Source organism: Euphorbia lathyris, chromosome 2 (assembly GCF_963576675.1).
Source record: "Euphorbia lathyris chromosome 2, ddEupLath1.1, whole genome shotgun sequence".
Lineage (NCBI taxonomy): Eukaryota > Viridiplantae > Streptophyta > Magnoliopsida > Malpighiales > Euphorbiaceae > Euphorbia > Euphorbia lathyris.
The window spans coordinates 94,956,016-94,979,913 of NC_088911.1; the positions used below are offsets into that span (position 1 = coordinate 94,956,016).

Genomic DNA, 23,898 nt, shown 5'->3' on the forward strand with positions numbered 1-23,898 from the left:
GTGCAAGCGAAATAGAGGGCTAAGCACGTTTTCTCAACTGGACTATATCTTGTCTCTGCTGATAACAACGTTCGGCTTAGGTAGTAGATGGATTGTTCATGGCGGTTTGCATTATCTTAGGCGAGTAGACACCCAATTGACTCGTCGGTTGCTGATATATAGAGCTTGAGTGGAGTGCTCTCTCTTGGTGGCATCAAAACAGGTGGATTACTCAGGTAAGTTTTGATCTTCTCAAACGCCGCTTGATGCTTGTCGTCCCACTTGAAGCTTTCTTCATCTTTGAGCCTCAACAGATTTGAGAATGCTCTGGACTTTCCAGCCAAGTTGGATATGAATCGTCTTAAATATTTACTTGACCCAAGAATCGTTGTAACTCTTTTTTATTCTTCGGAGGTTGTGCTTCTTTGATTGCTTTTGCCTTATTGTCGTCGATCTCGATTCCTCTTTGGTGGACTAAGAATCCGAGAAAGTTCCCTGCTTTGACCCCGAAGGCGCACTTCAGAGGGTTGAGCTTTAGGTTATACTTTCGCATTCGTTTGAAGCTTTTCCTCAAATGGTCGACATGCTCCATTTCTCGCTTGGACTTGATAACGATGTCGTCTACGTATACCTCCATAGAGGTGCCGAGTAAATCGTGAAAAATGGCATTCATTGCTCTTTGGTATGTGGCGCTGGCATTCTTTAAACCGAATGTCATGATGACCCATTCGAACGTGCCGATTGACCCTGGGCAACGAAATGCCGTTTTTGCAATGTCTTCTTCGGCAATGGGGATTTAGTTATATCCCGCATAGCAATCACACAGAGATATTAATTCATTTTTAGACACAGCATCTATTAACATGTCGGCTATAGGCATTACATAGATGTCTTTTGGCGTGGCTAAATTTAGATCGCGGAAATCTACGCATACCCGTAGTTAACCATTCTTTTTCACTACGGGCACGACGTTAGATAGCCATACAGCATACTTTGCTGGTCTGATGAACTTAGCCTTGAAAAGTTTTTCTATCTCCTCCTTCACTTTGCCTTCCACTTCTTTTCTCATTCTCCTTGTTGGTTGCTTGAAGGGTTTGAATTCAGGTTTGATTGGCAATCTATGTTCCACAACGTCTTTGCTCAACCTGGGCATTTCGTCATAATTCCAAGCGAAACAGTCTTTGAACTCCTGAAGCAAACTGATAATGGCCTCTTTCAACATTGGGCGTAGTAGGCTACTAACAAATGTAACCCGAGGTTCCTCTTTTGTTCCTAGATTTACTTCGTCCAAAGGATCGACTGCCATGGAACCTTCATCTTCTAACTTTGGGTTTGCCCTCTTCAGATCTTGTAGTTGGATTTCTTCTCCTTGAGGATTCAGTTCTGTTATTCCTTTAGGGGTTTCGACTTCTGAGACCCTCATGTCGTTTTCTTGGTACAGTTTCTCCGCTAGTTATTGGGCATTCGGTTTTGATATAGCGGCTGAAGCTACCGCTTCTTTTCCCGATTTTGTGTTAATCATGGAATTTCTTCAATAATCGGTTCATTACGGCCTGGCCTTCGGCGAGGCACGATTGCCGTTGGCTTTAGGATGTTCTTAATCTCTTCGCCACATGATTGCTCTTTATGATTGGACCCAACTCGGATTGGGCCAACAGATTCCTCGTAGAGTCTGGCTTCGACCATATCAGAATAAGCTTCGAATGGCTTCTCGTTTGCCCGAACAACTTCCACCTCGTCTCCCTTCCAAAATAGAAGGAGTTGGTGTAATGATGAGGGGATGCATGAGTTGGAATGAATCCAATCTGTCCCTAAAAGCGCCTGATAGCTCGCAGTTGAATTTACCACGAAGAAAGCAGCCATGGCGGTGTGAGAGCCAACGGTGAGCTCCAAAGGAAGGACACCATATGTCTTCGCAATTTCTCCTGTCAAGGATGAAACTGACACCTCTGACGAGATTATATCTTCCTCCGATTTTCCTAAGGCTAGGACCATCTTCATCGGCATGATGTTAGCGGCTGATCCATTGTCGATGAGCACTCTGGAGATTGGTTTGCCATCTACGTGAGCCTTGACGTATAAAGGTTTAATATGGCGGGTCATCCTTGGAGTGGGCTTGTCAAAATAAACCCTCTTCATACCCTCTTCACTCGATGCGCTCGGTATCGTGTCTTCTTGCTCCTTATTCTTGAGTCTGGGGACTTCCTCCTTGGTGTCTTCCCCTCTAAAACCCGAAGGTAAGATTAAAGAGGTAGCTGCACACTCTATCCGTATGATGAAATCTCCAACCCGGATCTGGAGGGTTTTCTCTTGGTTTTTTCCTCCTCCTTTCGCATCATTAGAGTTGGCGCTAGATGATTCCTTTCGATCATTTCTCTTTTCTACCTCTCTTTTCCTTAATCTTCTTTTCGCGTTTTTGGAGAGAGGCCTTGTGAACTTCTTGTGGCTATTCAATTGCCATTGATAGATGGGCAACGTGCTCGAAGGTGTCACAAAACGTGGTCGTTGTTGTTGTTGTTGCACATCTCTTTTCTTTGTATTTTGTGATTGCCTTGAACTTTCCTCCAACTTAGACCGTATCGCTTTTGGTACCCATATCTGCCAGGTCTTTAGGTCGCAACGTTGCTTTCCTTTGCCCCCCCACACTAGCGAAGTGGCATTGATCATGTTGGCTACTGGGAATGGGTCATCGTCGATCAGCATGCTTTCCTTCTTCTCCGGGAATTGGAGTATCCCGCGGTTAATCCTATCCTGCACGGCATTTCTAAAACCAAAACAAGCCTGAGTATTATGGCTCCAGTTGTCGTGATACTTACAATAATCTCTTCCGCGTATTTCATCTTTGGATGGGATCACGTGTCTAGGCGGTAACGTGATGAACTTTTCTTTTAACAAGTAATCGAAAATCTCTTCCGTCTTTGAGACGTCAAAAGTATATTGGGTGGTCGGATTCCTTTTGACTACCTCTGGTGTTTTTGGATTTTCTAACAACAAGGGACATGTTCGAGATCCGGTGTTTGTTAAATCGGTGATGGCTACCTCATGTGTTTGTACATCCCCTTGATAGCTTCCCATCGAGTTCTTCTTGCGTCGATGATCTTCTCTCATCAGTTCCTCATACTCCGAAACCTTGGCCACCAACTCATAATAGTCGTGAAAATCAATCCCCTGAAATTTCTTCCGGTTCTCGAATTCTAGTCCACGTTGGGAAATCTTTACGAATTCGACCTCGGGGATATTGATTCGACATCGATGTCGCATCTTTTTGAATCGGTTGATAAAATTTCAACTGGTTCCCCATGTCGCTGCGTCATTCGGGACAGTTCCGCCACATAAACTTCAGGCTCCGTCCGGTAGAATTGGTTCTGGAAGAGCCTTTCCATTTGCTCCCATACGTGAATGGACCCTGATGGCAAAGTGGCATACCAGGAGAACGCCGGTCCTGTTAATGATCCTGGGAATAGTCGCAGGCGCAACATGTCGAAGTTCGTATCCATGCTCACACCACTGGACTGAAAGGTGAAGCGTGCCACATGTTCTACGGTGGATTGCCCTTCCTCTCCTGAAAATAAAGTGAAATCAGGGACTCTAAAATTGTGAGGTAAGGGATAGAGTTGGTCATACTGCCGTGGGTACGGTTTTTAGAATTCGGGTCGATACACCTCCTTCACGGCTGGCCCATAAATCTCTTGGACGATGTTCTTTATGCGTTGGGCCTCTCCTACGTTGTTGGTGGGTTCCACGCGTGTGTGCGTCGTCCGTTGTGGGTGAAAGCTGCTTCCTCTCCTATTGCCCCTCGAGTTACGAGTATAGCTCTCCTCGTAATGTTCAACATGGTTACTAGGCCCAGTATGAGACCTAAACTATTGTTGAGGTGGTGGGACTTGAACGGGTTCTGGGCTGATCCTATCGCCGCGCTCATTGAACCTGAGGTTTTCTTCCCGGATTGGTGGAGGGGTATACCTTTCACTGGCACCTGAGATCCGCGTTCCTTTTCCATTGCTTGCCGATCCTTGGGATCTTGACTTTTGTGAGAAAAGCTCGGCACATTTTTCTGGGATTTTGCCGATTTCTCCGGTTAAATCGACAATCCTCTCCTCGAGGGCCGGAACCTTGTTGGAATCGTTTATCGCCTCGCTGTTAGCTTTAAACATGGCCTCGTTGCTAGCTTGCATTGCGCTGTATATAGCCTCATGATTCTCTCTCATGGATTGTGAAAACCCATGTAGAAATTGGTTGATTTGCTTCTCCATATTTGCTATAAATGGTGCCAAGTCGAATATGGGCGGGCCTTGAGGTGGTTGTTGGTTTGTATCGCGACTATGACTCACAGTCTCGGCCACAAAGCCTTCGGGCATTCCGGACTCATTGTTACGGTCTTGGTTTTGATTTTGACTCTCTTCGGAGTCCGATGGAATTGGATCTTTCCCGGTGTTCTTCCTAGGAGGCATCCTTCGTGAGTAGTTATAGATAAAAATGATGAAATCGAGTTAATAATCTAGTGTTGAGAAAGAAAGAACAAGAAAATAAATAAACACTTATTGATGGAATAAAAGCAAAGCATGAAAAACAAGTAGTTTAAAAACTGAATGAAAAATACATACGTGGTATGAAAAGAAACGGGCTTTTAAAATTTTTGGTAGCCTAAAAAAAAAACAAAAAGGTCCCACTGGGCGTGCCAAAAATTGTTAGCTTTAGCTAATAAATTTTGGTAAGTGAAGTGGGGCGAAAAAACAAGTGAAAAACAGAGTGTTGTGAAAAATTTGGACATGTTAGAAAAAAAGGTATTGGAATTTTTGGCAAAAGCCTAAAACATAGGTCCCACTGGGCGTGCCAAAAATTGTTAGCGTCAGCTAATAAATTTTGGTAAGGTAAAGTGGGGCGAGGAAAAAAACATGAGTCGTGTTTAAATGCAAAAGGGTATTGAATTTTTTTGGCAAAGCTTAAATAAAGGTCCCACTGGGCGTGCCAAAAATTGTTAGCGATATTTTTGAAATATGCTAATTTCAACATTGTCTCGTGTGGTTAGGGTGCGGGCGTGCCAGAGAAATTATTTCTCAATTATGAAAAACGGTTACGTTTGTGAAATTGTGCGCCGAAAACATGAATTCTAAATCGAAGCGATTGGCAAGGGACGCAAGGATTGAAAAAGTCCCCCTTGGGTCTCTAGCGCCGTTATAGAAACTTTGCTAGATTGATTATTTTTATTTAAGCTAAGCGTACAAATTGAAGACGGAAAATTAAAGGAAATTAAAGTGCAAAATTGACACGAGATTTTGGGAAAAATGGTATTTATTGATATGAATGAGTGTTGGAATACATGTGTTCAAAGTAAGCATTAAAATGAAATGAATTATAATTGAGAAATCTCTATATTAAACATATAGGTAATCAATTGAATTAGAATAAACAAATCAATACGAAGAATTGAAATGCGATAAAATAAATTGAAATTCAACAACAAACTCGTAGCCGCAATAGCTATCTCGGATTGATGTTGAATTTTGGTGTTGGTGCGAGGTCCTCGGAGAGCTGCAGCCGGTCGGGCCCATACGGTATGTGCTATTGGCAATGACTAAACGTATAGTAGGCAAATGGGGCAGATTCAATCTTCAACTTCGGTAGGCTCGTTTGGATGCTTAAGAACACAGAATTGGACGAGTAAATAGGCTAAATTTAACTTTGGGACGTCAAGAACAAAATTCTATAAGGGATCGAAGGCTAAAACGGACTATAAGTAGACGAAATTGGGAGTTGAAAATAACTGGACGAATCTGGAAAATTAATTTGGAAACAGAGTTCTAGCTAAGAATTGAGCAAATTAAGAGCTTAGGAATGCTAAATTGAATTGAAAAACTTGAAAAGAGGCTATTGAAATTGAATTGATGCTAAAGGAGAGCTAAAGAAGGAATTGAAACTAAGAGAAATGAAGAACGAAAGGAAGAACTTGAAGAACTTGAAGAACTTGAAGAACTAAGAACAAAAGAAACTAGAGACTAAGCATTGGAGCTTTGAGATGAGGTTTTGTGTGTTGAATGAGTGATTTTTTATGAAGGGGAGGGGGTCTATTTATAGTTTTTTGGAATGGCGTTTTGGTAATTGTTCAGTGGTATTTTGGTAATTGTTCATCAACTACCCCTTGAAATTCTCTCCCACTAACTTGCCACCTCATCAACTACCTCAACTTCCTTTAATTGCCATTAACTGCTTGCCAAGAGAGAGAGAGAGCACGCCCCGCGTATATCTGGCTACGCCCTGCGTAGTGTGGCTCTTGAGCTTGGTGCGTCTTGTCGATGACGTTTACGCGTGGCATAGAGGAAGGTACGTCCCGTGTAGTGGAGTCTCTGAAGCGGAACGTCTTCGGATGGCAGGTATATGCCCCGCGTATGAGGATGCACGCCCCGCGTGTTTGTGCTCCTGATCCTGAAACGCCTTGTTGGTGCGCTTTACGCATGGTGTATAGGAAGGTACGTCCCGCGTAGTAGAGTCTCTGAAGCGGAACGTCTTCGGATGGCTGGTATACGCCCCGCGTATGAGGATGCACGCCCCGTGTGTTCGAGGTGAGTTACGAATATATTTTCATTTTTTTTATTTTATCATTTATTATTTTCTAGGCAAAGTATAAACTATATCCTAAAATCGACACCCAAGTATCGTATATACATAAAATAAAATTTATTTATTTTTTGGGCCAACAGTAACTGGAACAGAAAATATTGTCACAAACATAGTATATTGTCACACATTATCTTTTGATTAAAACTGAGGCCGTGTCACAATCTTACTTAGTTGCCACAAAAAAATATTTGTGACAATTAAAATTGTCATAGATATAAATTTGTAACACTATTTTTATATTATAACAATTGTATATCAGATACAAGTTTATTGTGTTATCACAAAACATGAAATACGGTGACAACTTTAACTTGTTACTATTTCATATATGCTACAATATTTAATTATCACAAATACAAATTTATAACAAACAATTATTGTAACTAATATATACTGAATTTCAATTTTATTTTGTCACAATTACGATTTTGTTACAATTTTTATTTATTACCAAAAAATATTGGGAGCCGGAGGCGGCCTAGGAGAAGCCAAAAGATGGGATAAGATAACATAATCTCTCCGTGAAGAGCAAAAACCTTTAGAAGTGGCAAAGGACTCTCGAATCATTCGAAAGAGGGTGATCTTTGAGTGCTGAATAGAAGGAGAAACTTCCTTAAAGATTGCTTCATTCCTGCAATGCCAGATTAACCAGATGCAAGTGATAGTGGCAACACGCCAGATCATCGACACATGTGAGCCAAAATGAATGCTACAGAGAGAGCTGAAGAAGTGGATGAATTGTGAATAACGAGGCAAAGAGCAGTCAAAGTGAAACTCAAGGGCCCTCCAAAGAGAATCTGCAAAAGAACAGCTAATGAATAGGTGGTTAATGGACTCAGCATCCCTACCACATAGAACACAACGAGAGGCAAATGAGAATCCAAGATGCTACATGAGGTTGTGAGTCGGAACCCGGCCATGCAAAACTCTGCAGAAAGTGAAGGAACGAGAAGGGGGAGTGTGAGCATTCCAAACAAATTTATACCAGTCCACCGAAGAGGAACTAGGACTGATAATCAAATAGTACTCTTTGGCAGAGAAAATACGCTTCGTAGAGGGCTACCAAGCGCAGAAATCAAGATCATCTCTACCACTGTGAATAGATCGAATACTGTCTTGAACAACCAAAGGAAGAGTGCCTAAGTCAAGCCACTCCGAATTAACCAAAAAATCATCAACAGGATTAAAGCGTGAACGCTTATCCTGATGATCAAGACCCAATTTGTCGGCCACCGATGGAATGATCTACCTATCTGTCCAGAAATTGAGCTTTGAAGACTGGCCAATCCACCAAAAAGTCTGGTCCCAAATGGATGAATAAACAAACTTACAAGAACACCAAATTGAGGCCGGAGCAATGGAAGCTTTAGGCAAACCAGAGACATCCAGAAATCTAGACTTCATCAGAGAAATAGCAAGACTGGTGCCTTGAATTAATTCCCAACACATCTTACCCAAGAGAGCCTGGTTAAAGATCCTAAAGTCCTTAATGCCCAAACCTCCATCCTCCAAACTTTTTCAACAAGTTTGCCAGGGAACCGTGATTGACTTCCTCTGGTCAACACAACCCGTCCAAAGGAAATTCCTAACACTTCTATTGAGCTTATTCAACAAACCCACTGGCCACTTATAGATCAAGAATGAGTGAACCAGAGAACCAGTAATAGCAAATTTAATTAGAGTTAAACGCCCTGCAAAGGAGAGAGAGCTACTTTTCCACTTGCTAAATTGAGAGAGAAATTTGTCTGCAAGGCTGCGGAGATAACAAGCTCTTGGAGCTCCTTTAAATAGAGGGACTCCTAAGTAACTGAAGGGGAGAGACTCCAGACGGATGCCAAGACAGTGAGCAAGATGAACCCTCCTCGGGGGACTCACCTGAGAACCAAAAAAGACAGCAGATTTGTCCCAACTAACCTGCTGACCGGAGATATGTCCATATAGCAGGAAGAAATTATTGAGCGCATGCAAATTGCTCAAGGATGCCACTCCAAAAATGAGCATGTCAGAGAGGGAAAAGAATTTCCACCAGAATAATACATAGGAGAATAAGTACCCTTCCTCACCATCTTAGCAAGCCAATGAGAGCAAAAGTCCTCAGCAATGTCAAATAGAAGAGGAGAGAGGGTCCCCTTGTCTAACCCCTCTAGAACAAGAAAAGTAATCCTTTGGAGAACCGTTAATCATCACAGATATATGAGCAGATGCTAGAATGTTTAGGATCCAATCTCTGAAAGTGAGAGAAAACCCATAAAAGTCCAATACAGCCAAGAGGAAGTTCCAATCTAAAGCATAAAAAACCTTACGAATATCAATTTTTAAGGTCATGTGACCACCAAATTTTTTTCTGTCAAGCATATTAACTCCCTGAGAAGCTAAGGCAATGCACTGGTGGCTTCTACCTTTAAGGAAACCATACTGGTTGGGAGAGACAATCATTGCTCCAATAACTGCAAGTCGATCTCCAAGAATTTTTGAGATGATTTTGAAATCAAAATTACTCATTACAATTGGACGAAAATTTATTAAATAACAATGTATTTATTATTTTAATTATTGTCACATAAGAGAATTTTATTTATATATTATTTTTTTATATCAACTTTATTTATATATTATTTTTTTATATCAACTTTATTTATATATTATTTTTTTATATCAACTAGTTTTATTGTATATATATATATATATATAGATTAAATTTGAAATAATACAATGGTTTCAATAAAAAAAATATCAATTTAAATAGCCATAATGACCAGCCACCCAATTAAATAGCCATAATACAATGGTCCAAAGTTTCATTCATCTCACTCACACCATACATATTCCCCACCCAAAACATTGATTCACTTACGAATCTCTTATATATGCTATAAAGTATTCAAAGCTTGTCCCTTTTATATTGTTATTCTCATTGATTGTGTGATAGACATTATTCTTTCACTGCTTATAACTCCGCCCAGAGAAATGGAATACTGCAAAATGAAAAGAAATTAAAAGCCAGTTAGACTTAGTTTATATAAAGTATTAATACACATAAAAGAAAACATATTGGACTGAACCAGGCATATTTGAGCAGTTTTAAGAAGGATCAAGCAATGATAAGAGTACTTCTATAAAGCATTACTAGTTTAAGGACTAAACATGTAAGTTATCAAATATGCATATCACTCATTTCATTTAGCATATTGACATACCACAGAATCACATAAAACCTTCGAGAACAAAAACTAATTCTAAAACTTCAACCAAACAAATATTTGTCATTTGTTTTTAATATAGGTGTAGTGTAGTATACTTACCCAAGTGCACAAGCAGATTGCAAAAGCTTCAAAACATTTTTTTTATCTCGCTTTACTTCGCTAATTTATCTATCTACCTCACCTCTCTCTTCCCTCTTCACTGTCACGACGACCTAATTTCTATCCCTCTAATCTCTTAACTTCACGAACGTAGTTTCTCCATCTCTCTCTCACCTCTCTAATTGATTAGCTTTGGAGATCACTCCTTACTCTGATTACATATGGTTATCGTCAACCTCTAGTGTCTTACTCCAATCCAATCAAACAATAATTGGTAAGCTCCCTTCCCTCTTCAATCTCATCTGCTCTAATTATTGGAATATTTGGTCATCCTCTGTGGTTTCTGTTGCAACAATGAATGAGAGGCGTTAATATTGAATTTGTGACTGGTAGCGTTTTCTACAGTTAATTGACATTAGAACTTGAATCAGGTTACCTTAATAGTTAAATATATGCAGATAGGTACGATCGAAAGGTCCTTTTCTTGATAACAATGGTAGAACTTCTATATGAGTTATATGTTTAAATTGCTGCCTCTTTTTCTTTAGCAATATCATTCTTATTGAATTTTTATCTTTTTGACTGCTTATTTCTATGTAAATGTGATTTTTCTCAGGACTAAAATTGCATCCGGAGCATTTTGGGTTTGGGAACCTGAAGCAGCAACATGATAGTGCAGCAGTCTTATATAAGTAAGCCACCAAAACCACTTCAGTCTCCCCTCTAGATGTAGCACCTTATCCCCTTCACGTGTGATACTTCATCTTATTTTCTTGAAACCTTAGTAGTATCAGATTTATGCTACAATATGCTTATTTTTTTTGTCCCTATTAGAATAATTTTCTTACTTCAGAGAACAAAATGCATTTTTCTACCCTAATACAGATTCGCTCTTTTACCTGCTAGGTTATCTCAGGCCCGTCCCTGAGCATGGGCAGGAGGGGCGTCTGCCCAGGCCCAGGAATGAAAGGGGCCCAATTATAGTAATTTATGGTACTATTATAGGCTTTTAGACTATATTTGATTAAATTCAAAAAGAAAATATACTTCGATTAAAACATTGTTATAAGATTCGTTCCAAATTAAAAATCTTGTCATTAGATTAAATTCAAAAAGAAAGTATACTTGATTAAAAACATGGGCATCGGTTACTAAGTAGTGTTTCCAAATTCTCTAATTTATCTCACATTCTTTCCAAATTTCTTAATAAAAATGTTGAACATCAATTCCCTAATTTATCTCAGAGTCTTTCCATAATTATCTCTCTCACCCATTATTCCTAACAAAATTTCTAATTTATCTCTTCCGTCTTTGCAAAACTCTATCATATTCTAATTTATTTGGTCTTCAAAGACAATTTGGGAGAAACGCATCAAAATCTTCCAATTTCAAGAACTTATCCGCTAAAGCCCATTAAGTGAAATGATTTTCAGATTTGATTTTTCATTTTTTTGTTATCAGACTCTGTGTCCTGAAGAACATAAAATCTATTAGAACTATTTCATAATCTATTAAATTTGAAAAATTTGTATTTAGAAATGCTCATAGACATCATTTTGTATAAGCAATTGAGTACTTAAAGGAATATAAAATGTTTTTTTTATTATGAAATGTTTTTATTAGATTGTTTGTTAAATGTAAAAAAAAAATGTCATTTTTAAGTAATATTCTTTTATACAATTGACTTTTATACTTTATTTCTTACTTGTACTTATTTATTAGAGCCCCAATTAGTAACTCGCCCCTGGGCCTCTAAAACCTCAAGATCGGCCCTGGGTTATCTGATAATAAAAGTTGGCATATCTGTTATAATTTTGTATTCAATGTTATTGTTAAGTACTCTGTTGATATAGAATATATTGTTGACAAAGTGATTGCATTTATATGATGTCACTACTATTTAAACAACTTACTTTTTGACAGATAATTGAATATTGGTAGTCAAACTGATTTCAACCCTTCCTATGGTTCAAACATCAGTTTCTTGTCTCACGCAAGTTTGTTGTTCATAATGGTTGACACAATACTGAGTTACATGCTATTTCTATCTATGTATTGCGAGCCATACGTTTTTTGGACTTCAGATTCTATTTACTAGGAAAATTCAACAATCTGATCTTACTTTATACTGGCTATCAAATCTATGTATGATTGTCACAGCTTGAGTTAAGTTCCTTTACTTCTATTTAATAAAATTTGTCATTTCTCATTAGGATGCAAAAATCTGAAATGCTTTGCTGCACTACCAGAAATCTGTGATCCATAGATGTTAAACACCTCGTCATTTTTCTATCAGTACTATGACCCTCATTGGTGGCTAAGGTGTTTGTCGTGTTTGTTAGGTTGGTGGCTATGGCAGAGCAGTCCATGCAAGGCGAGTTTGAGAACCTTGTGTGAATGCTGCATTTTGGGTTTATAAAATAGGTTGGTTCCAGTTTAGGGCTCATTGTCACTTCCACCATTGATAAGAAAGCTCTAAACGATTTTGGCCTCTTCCTTCTCAATCTGTTAATATTTTTGGTAACATCTCCTCTTCTCTTGTCTTATGCCATAACATATAATGTGGCCCTTGACAATTTTTCTTAATCTCATTTATTCTCTTGTACTTGATAAAATCTATATATTTCAGTGTTCATATTCTCTTTTTGCAACATTGAACCTTATGATCTTGAAATTTGGTGGATAATTAATAGGAAGACCATTTATGAGTGGGACAATTTATGGACTTGATGTTGTGTATGTGAGATTTTCAAGCATTAATTCCCTCGATATGATGCTATGCAGATCACTAATAGTACAATTTTGAAGGGAGATATGATCTGGTGAGATTACTAAAGTTAGAACAGAAAGCGAGCCTTTATGCTTATCTTTGAGTTGGACCTTATATTTGTGTAGAATAGAATTTTGGGTACTAACCATTTACTTTTTCTCTAGATCTACAATGACTCTGTTTTCCCCTTTTGAAATTTGGTTAATCTTATGGATGCTAAATTTATTCCTATTTGCAGAGGATTTCCAGTTTGGTCAAAATATGTCCGAGGCATCAGATTTCGAACACACAATGAGCCTTTCAAGGTTTTCTTTTTTTTCCTTAGTTGCTTTTATAAGATTAATTAGAAATTATATGAGCCTTTCAAGGTTTTCTTTTTCTTCCTTCATTGCACTTATAAGATCAATTAGAAATTAGTTGAAATTCTTGGGGTTTTCACTCTATAACATAGTTCTAAGAAGATCTTAACATGTTGTTGTTGCAGAGGGAAATGCAAAGGTTCATTGAAAAAATTGTTAATTTGATGAACAGTGAGCATCTGTTTTAGTTCCAAGGAGGCCCTTTTATACTCTCTCAGGTATATATCTGTTTGAATCATATTTTCTGCTTGTTATGTTGCTATTTTGTTAGATGAAATGTCTTAATAAGCTGAAAAGTTAGTAATGTATTAACATGGGATAAGATACCAAAATAGGTTTATGATTTTTAGACAAGTATCAATTTAGGCTCCACGTACAAAATAACATCAATATAGGCTTAACGTTTAAAAAATGGTATGAATTTAGGCCTCGATGACAGAACTTAACGGAGTAATATCAATGACGTGTCTCGTTCTGTTATCGAGGCCTAAATTGATACCATTTTTTAAACGTTAAGCCTATATTGATGCTATTTTGTACGTGGAGCCTAAATTGATACTTCCCCAAAAACAATAGGCCTATTTTGGTACCTTATCCCTATTAACATCAATGGATTTTGTTTCTTTTCTTTGTCTAGTATCTCAATTTCTTCATAATGTAGATCAATGCCACATATTAGTTGAAAGTCTTAGTGAGTTACTCATCTTCTTTAACCATTATTTGATGCTAGCTTTGGTTTACTTTTTATATTTTTATATTTAATTTTTCTTTATTTTATTTACTGTCAGACTTCATTCTCTTAACAGGTGACATATGTTGATGCAAAAGTTGCTTCTGCCCATATATTTCTTACCCTGTTACTCTTGGTTCTGATCAAAATTTGGATGTAAAGTATGCCAGAATATATGCATTTGGAGTTGTTGGGCAACAATTTAAATGGCATGGTATAAGTATGTTTATCCTTAAGCTGCATTTACAATTTTGAAGGAGCAGTTTATATGCTTAACTCATCCAATTGTGGTATTTCAGATTGTTGATAAAATTCGTGTTCAAATGGAAGCTTTGCTTGAAGATATAGACCCCATGGGGCTACTATTGATGTTGTCCACGCATTATTGAGATAAACTTAGAGACTATATAACTAAGTTTGACAAAATCAATTGCAGTATCGTGTTAAATATTATTTTCTATTGAGATAGTGAGGAAAAAATTGTTTATTATGTACCTTTATTAAGTCAAATCTCATAGAGATGTTTTTCAATAAAACTGTTGTAACATTCATTCGAGACTCTTATTTATGAAAATTGTTATATCAAGGACATAATAATATGCAATTTTAGAGTTGATATTTCAGCTGCAAAATATCATTGAATTTGAGATGCAATGAATTTAAATGTTGTCAATTTGGAGACGCTTTTAAATTAAAGTGTCGTGGTATTAAAGACACTATTAATATTTTCTGAAGCGAAATAACAACATAACAAATATCATGTGTCGTTTATTTTGCGACGCTTTATTAAAACGTAGTGGGAATTTCTAAAATTGAAAATCAATAATATTAAAAAAATTACGACGCTAAAAATGTAAGCGTTGGAAACATGACGACATTTGTATGAGGTATGTCATCAGATTGAATTTACCTACACAATGTCTTTTGCGTCGTTAAATTTAACGACATGCCATTTAATGACGCTTATGACGACGCTTTGAAAAACGTGGATAAACATTTAGAGACACCGAAAAATGTCGTTAAACCATAAATTTTAGCGTCGTAATAGACCACTTGTTTTGTAGTGATACCCGACTTGCAACATCAATTTTTAAAAAAGACATAACAACACATTTTTTTAATTTGTAGTTAAATATTAAAAAATGCCAACAAAAAATTAAATATGTCTTTATTATAAAAGACAACACAAATAAAAATTGTTGGTAAATTTTAGATATGTAAATAAATAAAAATATGTCCTTTAGTCCGGACATTTTTGTAGACACAAAATCAAAACTGTCTTTACTTTTTTAAAAATACCGATGCTTTTTTCAAAAGTGTAGTTAAATTTTTAAAATGCCAACAAATTCATAAAAGCGTCATTAAGTGAAAATAGAAACTGACACAAATAAAAGAGTGTGGTTAAGTTAGAAAATGTAGGGACACATTTCGTTTAGCGTCCTTAAAAAATTGTCGTAAGATACCCTTTTTTTGTAGTGTTATATCGATTGGAATGGGAGAAACAATTATAGAAAGGTATGAAATTTACTAAGCTTTTGAGCTAACATTGAGAATTGAAAATAGAAGGAGATAAACTTGAACCTGGAATTGAAGATAGTAGACTTGAAATTGACGAGAGTTTAATTGTTGATAGATTGTTTGATTGTTTGATTTTGATTTTTATTGGTTGTTTTGATTGAAGAACACAAGCTCGATTTATAGCCAATTTGGAAACCCATTACTCATGCTAGCTTCTAAAAACAGTCAACCTCATACACATTACTTCATTGCAGGTTTGGAGAAGCAAAAACGTGGGCAGAAACTTGAAGATAGTGGCTGGAACAAGCCTAAAAACTAGGAGCCCCAATTTTGTTCTGTTTTCCTTTTTTGTTTCTATAGCAATCTTTGTAAATTCATAACTCTTTCGCTACAGGTCTGTCTAATGCCTATGTGTAGTCTTTGGAAAACTTGCAACCTGAACTTTCAGAATTCCTTGAAATGTACATTTGACATTTCTTGCAACCTTTTGCATATGTCATACATTCTTCTAAGGTCGTAGGCCAAAAATAATCGTGCCTATTGGTGAGCCACATTCTCCTTTCCGATTGATGTGCACTGCATACTCCTTTGTGGACTTACTTTATTACCTCCATCGATATTGGGAGACTAGGGCACTTCATGAGCATTCCATCATAGCTCTTCCGATGCAAATCACGCCCCAAAACCATATAATTCTGAGCTTTGCACACGAAGTGAATATTTCATTTTATCGGACGAATTTTGAGATAATAGATGAATGACTTTCTCCATTCTTGAGCCAAATTAACATCAATGTTAAATGACTCGAGCTAGATCTTTCTTTCGGAGATTGATGGATGGCTTTGACGCTTGATGAGAATCATTTTGTACATAATCTCTTTTGGAATTCCCATCCTCGTAGAAATTTGTGCAAGCTCATCCGCTTCCCAATTATCACTTCTAGGAATATGCCCGAGCTCAATATCATCAAATTCCTCCAATAATTGCAACGTAAATGCAAACTATGGAATCAACGATGGACTGGTTGACTTTCTTCTGTCAAATGTCGAATCACCAATTGCGAATTTCCAAAATTTTTGACTTCTTCGGCTCTGAAATCAATTAAAATCTCGAGTCCAATAATCAAGGCTTCATACTCCGATTGATTATTCATTCACTCGAAATCTAGGTTGACAAACAAAATCATTTTCGTTTTAGTTGGTGATGTGATGACCATTGAAAAGAAGAACAAAAGCTCTATTTATAGCTACTTTGGGAGAAATTATACGGTGTGCCTGGCATACCAACTCAGAATCTGAGGTGGTATGCCAGAGCCAATTAAATAAGGACACTTGTCAAATAGTATATAATTTTTATATTAGTTATTAAACTCAGGTAAATCAGTAAGATTAGCTTTTTACTAGTCCCTTCCCTCTTATGCAATAGGTTTTATTTTTTGTGCCGCCGGTCCTTTGTTTCTTTCCGCTCCCTTTTTCTGCTCTGAATATACAATCTCCTGTAAATATTTATTTTTAATGGAATGAGTGGCTGGGTATTATGGTTTATAAAGTTAAACCATTGTTGCAAGTCCAATCCAATTGAATTAATTAATCATTATTTTAATTAAAACGTTAATTGCCCTTTCATTGAGTGGACCTTAGCATTTGAATTTTTTTCTGTGCAGAACACAAGTGATTTGAATTAGTTTCTTGTTTCGACTGTATTTATATAGTTCTTGATTAAAAATCCATATCAATTTTGATCGTTCCGAGGAGAAAATTTCATTTGTCCGGTGATGAATCTGTCATCATCTGCAGAACTCGATTTGGATCGCACCTAGAATAACCACCGTGGGAGTTTGCTTGACACGGCGATTACCACAGGAAAATGAAGGGAGCAGTGGTGGTAGCCGGAAAATGACGAACTGAGAAGTAATCGCGGGTAGTTTTTTGCGAGATATGGAGAGATGGGTTGAGAGCATTTATTTGTTTGCATAAGATAAGAGGGAAGGGACGAGTAAAAATCTAATCTCACTGTTTTACCTGAGTTTAATAACTAATGTAAAAATTATAAACTATTTGACAAGTGTCCTTATTTAATTGGCTCTGGCATACCACCTCAGATTCTGAGTTGGGCACACCGTATAATTTCTCCTAATGTGAACATCCATTCCTCAAGCTAGCTCCTAAAAATACTGAACCTCTTACAGATTACTTTAATTGAGATTTAGAGAAGAAAAATATTGGTAGAAACATGAAGATAATGGCTGAAACAAGGCTAGAAACTACCAGCCCCAATTTTGCTCCATTTTTCCTTTTGTGTTTCTGCAATAATATTGGAAAATTCATAACTTCTTCGTTACAGGTCCATTTGATGTCCATCCATGAGTAATATTTGGAAAGCTTGTAACCTGAATTTTCAAAAGTGAATACTAAAAAAATCTAGTCAAAGATGGATGTTTGGGATTGCTAAAAAAATAGCAGCCGTTTTATTCTCATGTGTTTATTTCTTTTTGAAGTTTATTCTTTTTCTTTTCTGTTTTTATAATTTTTATTTCATTTTATTTTTAACTATATACTAAAATATAACCTATACTATTTATTTATATAGAATTAAAATTAAAATTACTTTCCAACATAGTAATTACCTAATCAATCACTTAAAACTTCCATATTTAATATGAAAGGACGTACACGATGAAAAAATAAGTAAACAAATACCCTTAAACGAAGGAATACTAATTAAGAAATATATTTTTACAAATGTATTTTAATTTTTTATACCGATTATCTAACCGACGAATTTTTACATAGATGATGGCATTTTTTCCTTATAGTACACGATATCTAACTTCCAAAAAACATTAACTGTTGGGCTTGAATTAGGCAAATACATTGTAGCATACCCATAGAAGTGGATGGAAAACCATAATAATGTTAGGACCATTTACTTTGAGTACTGCTTAATTATATACTAATACTAATAGTGACAATATATATCATTGAATTTACTGTTATTGGAGCATTTACTTTGAATGCCATTTAATAATTCGGGTTGTAGTACAACTTCTAGTAAGATATTTAACAAATGTCAATCAATCGATTGAACACATTAACCTTGTTAATCCGGTTTGATTTTCGATCGGGTTTTTAGAATATAAAAAAAAAGCACTATAAATATATAGAGGCATTGGAACTTATAAAATCATAAGCAACCTATAATTAACACATTCACTAGAAATGGCTATAGTTGTGTACTTTGGAATGGCAGTAGCTTTTGTTTCGATTGTTCTTGTTTGGCTATGGTGGTCTACCAGAAACTCACTACTCACAGACTGGCCTGTGGTCGGTATGATCCCTGGACTTCTCTATAATGCATCTCAAATCCACGATTTCACAGCTGCTGTTCTTCAACAAAATAATGGAACATTTGTTTTTAAAGGTCCATGGTTCTCCTCCATGGACTTTCTCGTCACTAGTGATCCCATGAATGTTCATCACACTTTCAGCAAAAACTTCTCTAATTATCCTAAAGGCCCTGACTTCAACCAAATCTTCGATTATGTCGGAGATGGCATTTTCACCGTCGATTCTGATAGCTGGATAATTCAAAGGAATATGATTCATTCTTTGTTCAAAGACAAGAGGTTTGAGCTTGCCGTACACACCTCTTTGCACCAAAAAATTTCAGAATGTTTATTCTCTCTTTTGGATAATGCCTGCAAATTGGGAAATGAGGTAGATTTAAAAGACGTGTTTCAAAGTTTTACTTTTGATCATATCTGTATTTTATTGTTTGGTATGGATCCTAAGAATTTGTCCATGGAATCCCCAAGTGCTCCTGCGAATGCCTTTGACGATATTACACAAGTTTTCTTATATCGCAATATTGTTCCTGGTGTTATTTGGAAGCTCCAGAGATGGTTACAGATTGGAGAAGAGAAGAAGATGAGAAAAGCATGCCATACTTTTGATAATTTTGTGGAGAATTGCATTCAAACAAACCAACAAAAAGAGAAAAACATTAACGAATTCGATATGTTAACATATTTTCTGCAGGTGGAAGGTCAGAAACAGAATCTATCAAGCAAGTTTATAAGAGATATGGTTGTGAATCTTATGGTTGCAGGAAGAGATACAACAAGTGCTGCTCTTTTCTGGACATTTTGGCTAATTTCAACAAACCCATCTTCACAAAAAAAGATCTTGGAAGAGATGGAACATCATTTTGGGAGTGATAATAATGATGACAAATTGAGATTTTTCAATTTTGAAAAAATGGAGCAACTTGTTTATCTACATGGAGTTGTATGTGAGGCTCTAAGATTTTATCCGTCGATACCGTTTGAACGGAAAGTGTCGATTGAATCAGATATTCTCCCGAGTGGTCATCATATCTCTAAAAATACAAAGATTGTGTATTCTTTGTATGCAATGGGAAGAATGAAGGAAATATGGGGTGAAGATTGCTTAGAATTCAAGCCGGAGAGATGGATTTCGGAGAGCGGAGGAATCAAACATCAACCTTCGTACAAGTTTATAGCATTCAATGCTGGACCAAGAACTTGTTTGGGTAAAAATTTGGGCTTGTTGCAGATAAAATCAGTTGTTTGTGCAATCTTGTGGAATTATTCTCTTCACTTCATTGAAGATCAGAATGTTTTGCCATCTAGTTCTATAGTTCTTCACCCAAAAAATGGTTTGAAGGTTAGATTTTTCAAAAGACATGCTTATTAAGGAAAGAAGAATGAAACACAGAATAAATTAATAAGCTTTAGTGATAATATATAGTTTATGTACTAAGCTTGTTCTTGAGAAGTATATGTGTATTAAATAAATGAAATAACAATATTTGTTAGTTTAATAAAAGTAATTTTCTTATATATTGTAAGGACCGTTTACCTCTAATAAGTGAATTCAACTTTCATTTTTAGTTTTACATTTTGTTAATTGAAGTTAGGGTTTTGGTGTCTTTTGTGGTTTCCTTTAAGTTGTTATTATTAGTTATAGAGAGAGAGTAAGAATGACATGTGTGTGCTTGTCATTATCATGTTCGTATCTAAAATTTATGATCTTTAATTTTTTTTATACTATGAATGAAATAAGTTTGAAATTAAGTTGGAGTTTATATGTAAACAAACATATATCATCATTTATTAGCTATTGGTCATACAAAATATGTGTTCTAATTTATTAGTTTAAATTAACTTATTTTCATTAGCTATTGATTAAATTGTTTTTAAAAAGAAATTGAATAAAAAAGGTGTCGTAATGTCTTGAATCAGTATATCTTGTTTCCTATTCGGAGTAGTGTTAGGTTTCAGATTCCTAGTTGGATTAGGATCATGGGTTCCTAGTTGGATTGGGATCATGGGTTCCTAGTTGGATTAGGTTAGATTGGGTATTATAAATACCCCATTATGTAAACCTAATTAAGTAATCTGATTTCTGCCTCCTAATAATACTATTCTCCTTCTGCCCGTGGACTAGCCAACACAACGTTGGTGAACCACGTAAATCTGTGTTTTTCGATTGTTTATTATTTATCTTTCGTTAAATCCGCACAACAAACTGGTATCAGAGCTTTCGGTTTCCGATCGGGGTTTTGTTTTCTGGAGAGAAAGATGTCTGCGATGAACGTGAAAATCGAAAAGTTTACTGGGAGAAATAGTTTCAGTCTATGGCAGATCAAGATGCAGGCTTTGTTAAAACAACAAGGTCTGTGGACGCCGTTGAAGAAGGTAATGGGAGAAGTCACATCTGATATGGCGATTCTGAAAAAAAAGGCACATTCGACAATTATGTTGTGCCTCGTAGATGACGTCATCGCTGAGGTCTCAGACGAAGAGACTACTGCTGCTCTGTGGATGAAGTTAGAGAGCCTATACATGACAAAATCTCTAACAAACAAACTTCTTCTGAAACAACGTCTATTTGTCCTGTGAATGCAGGAAGGTACGCAACTCAGGGATCACTTATATCAATTGAACACATTATTACTAGAATTATGAAATATTGATGTGAAAATTGAAGATGGAGATGTAGCTTTGATTCTATTGGTGTCTTTACCGCTTTCATATGAGAATTTTGTTCAATCATTTATTGTTGGTAAAGATTCTGTGACTCTGGAAGAAGTTAGATCGTCTCTTCATAGCAGGGAGTTGCGCCATAAGGCGAACAATACAGGTATAGATAATCAGGCCTCTAGACTGTTTGCGAGAGGCAGTAAGGGAAAGGGAAACGGTGGAAATAAGAAGTCTAAGAAGCCATTCTCAAAGGGTCCCAACCCAGACGACACCTGTAATTACTGTAAGGAGAAAGGACATTGGAAAACTGATTGTCCAAAGAAGAAGAAGAAATCATAAAATCAACCAGGTTCTACTTCTGTAGCAGATGGCGACAGCAACTCTGAAAATGATATTGCTCTAGTTGCTGATGGACACACTCATCACTCTGATGTGTGGGTTCTTGATTCTGGAGCATCTTATCATATTTGTCCAAGGAGAAAGTGGTTTTTAACTTATAAGCAGGTAGATGGAGGTAGCTTTTCAATGCCTAATAGTCATGTCTGCAAGGCAGTTGGAATAGGCTCGATCAAGTTGAGGACACATGATGGTACGTTCTGCACATTGAACGAAGTCAGATATGTTCCGTTGATGACGAAGAATCTGATATCTCTGAGTCTGCTAGACAACAGGGGTCTCAACTGGTCAGGAAAAGATGGGGTTCTGCATGTTTGTAAAGGTTCTGATGTGATTCTGAAAGGTGTGAAGCATGGTACTTTGTATTTCCTGCAAGGTTCCACTATTACAGGTTCAGCTGATATTGCATCGTCAGAGATTCACCAGGAAGATATGACAAAGCTATGGCATATGAGACTTGGTCATATGGGTGAAAAAGGGATGCAGATTCTATCAAAGGATGATCTTCTTGGTGGTCATAAGGTCAAGAGTCTGGAGTTTTGTGAACACTGTGTCTTTGGGAAACTACATCGCAGCAAGTTTCCCAAGGCTATTCACATAACAAAAGGCACACTTGATTACATCCACTCTGATTGTTGGGGTCCAACTCGAGTTGAGTCTTTGGGAGGTCATAGATATTTTATGTCTCTGATTGATGATTATTCAAGGATGACTTGGGTCATCATGATGAAGCATAAAAGTGAAGCTTTCAAGAATTTCAATCAGTGGAAAGCATTGGCGGAAAACCAAACAGGAAAGAAGATAAAGAGGTTGCGAACTGATAATGGTCTGGAATTCTGCTCGTCTGAGTTTGATCAGTTCTGTAAGGATGAAGGGATTGCTCGGCATCACACAGTCAGGAATACACCGCAACAGAATGGTGTAGCTGAACGAATGAACCAGACATTAATGGAGAGGGCGAGGTGCATGCTCTCTAACGCTGGGTTAGATAGAAGATTCTGGGCTGAAGCGGTGAACACAACATGTTATCTGATTAACCGCGGACCACACACCGGTATACAACTCAAGACGCCTACAGAAATATGGTCAAGAAAGGTTGCTGATTACTCAAATTTGAAAGCTTTTGGATGCACAGTTTACTGTCATGTTAATGAGGGTAAGCTAGAGCCAAGAGCCAAGAAGGGAGTGTTTGTAGGCTATGGAGATGGAGTTAAAGGCTTCAGGATCTGGTCTCCATCAGAGAAAAGGGTCATTCTGAGCAGAAATGTAGTCTTTGATGAAAAATCTGTGCTTAGACCCATTGTGAAGCCTACAACTGCAACAGAAACTGATAGCTTTGATAAACAGGTGGAGCTTTAGGTCATACAGAGTGAGAGTGGCTTGAAGGAATAAGATTTAGAAGCAGAAATAGAGCTACCAAAATCTACACCATTAGTTTCTCAACCATCTGAAGCTACACATCGTAGCTTAGCTCAAGACCGACCAAGAAGGGTTGGAGTTGGGCCACCTAAGAGGTATGGTTTTGAGGACATGGTGGGCTATGCACTACAGGTTGCTGAAGAGGTGGACACTCGTGAACCATCAACTTATAAAGAAGCTATTTCAAGCAGCGATTCTGAGAAATGGCTTGCTGCTATGGGAGATGAGATGGAGTCCCTTCACAAGAATCAGACATGGGATTTAGTCACACCACCTCTAGGGAGAAAGATTATAACTTGCAAGTGGGTTCTCAAGATGAAGGAAGGGATATCACCTGCAGAGGGAGTCAAGTATAAGGCTAGAGTTGTTGCTAGAGGCTTCAATCAGAGAGAAGGAGTGGATTATAATGAGATATTCTCACCCGTAGTCAGACACACCTCTATTAAAGTGTTGCTAGCTATAGTTACACATCAGGATCTGGAGCTTGAGCAACTTGATGTAAAGACAGCCTTTCTGCATGGAGATTTAGAGGAATAGATATACATGACCCAACTAGATGGTTTCCAGATTCCTGGAAAGGAGAATTATGTCTGCAAGTTGAAGAAATCATTGTATGGACTTAAGCAGTCTCTTAGGCAGTGGTATAAGAGATTTGATAGCTAGATGATGCAGCTGAGCTACACCAGGAACCCATATGATTGTTGTATCTATTACAATAAACTCGAAGATGAGTCTTTTATCTTTCTGGTGTTATATATAGATGACATGTTAATAGCTGCAAGGAAGAAGCATGACATTTAGAA

General features: G+C 37.1%; 1 protein-coding gene and 1 long non-coding RNA gene across 4 annotated transcripts; both read left to right on the forward strand.

Moving 5' to 3' along the window:
* Nucleotides 1-9,927: 9,927 nt before the first annotated feature.
* Nucleotides 9,928-14,342, forward strand: LOC136220722 (uncharacterized). Of its 3 annotated transcripts, none has more exons than XR_010684690.1 (7): nt 9,928-10,173; nt 10,516-10,591; nt 12,242-12,807; nt 12,908-12,974; nt 13,154-13,246; nt 13,835-13,972; nt 14,058-14,342. It is a non-coding gene; the product is annotated as an uncharacterized lncRNA (long non-coding RNA). The 3 variants fall into 3 exon arrangements; XR_010684691.1 differs by having other exon boundaries at nt 12,242-12,721; nt 13,835-13,978; XR_010684689.1 differs by having other exon boundaries at nt 12,242-12,721.
* A 4,152-nt stretch (nt 14,343-18,494) lies between these two features.
* Nucleotides 18,495-20,020, forward strand: LOC136220723 (alkane hydroxylase MAH1-like). The gene has a single exon (XM_066008514.1). It carries the CDS (start codon nt 18,495-18,497, stop codon nt 19,989-19,991), a length of 1,497 nt encoding a protein of 498 aa, XP_065864586.1. The 3' UTR covers nt 19,992-20,020.
* The last annotated feature ends 3,878 nt before the right edge of the window (nt 20,021-23,898 follow it).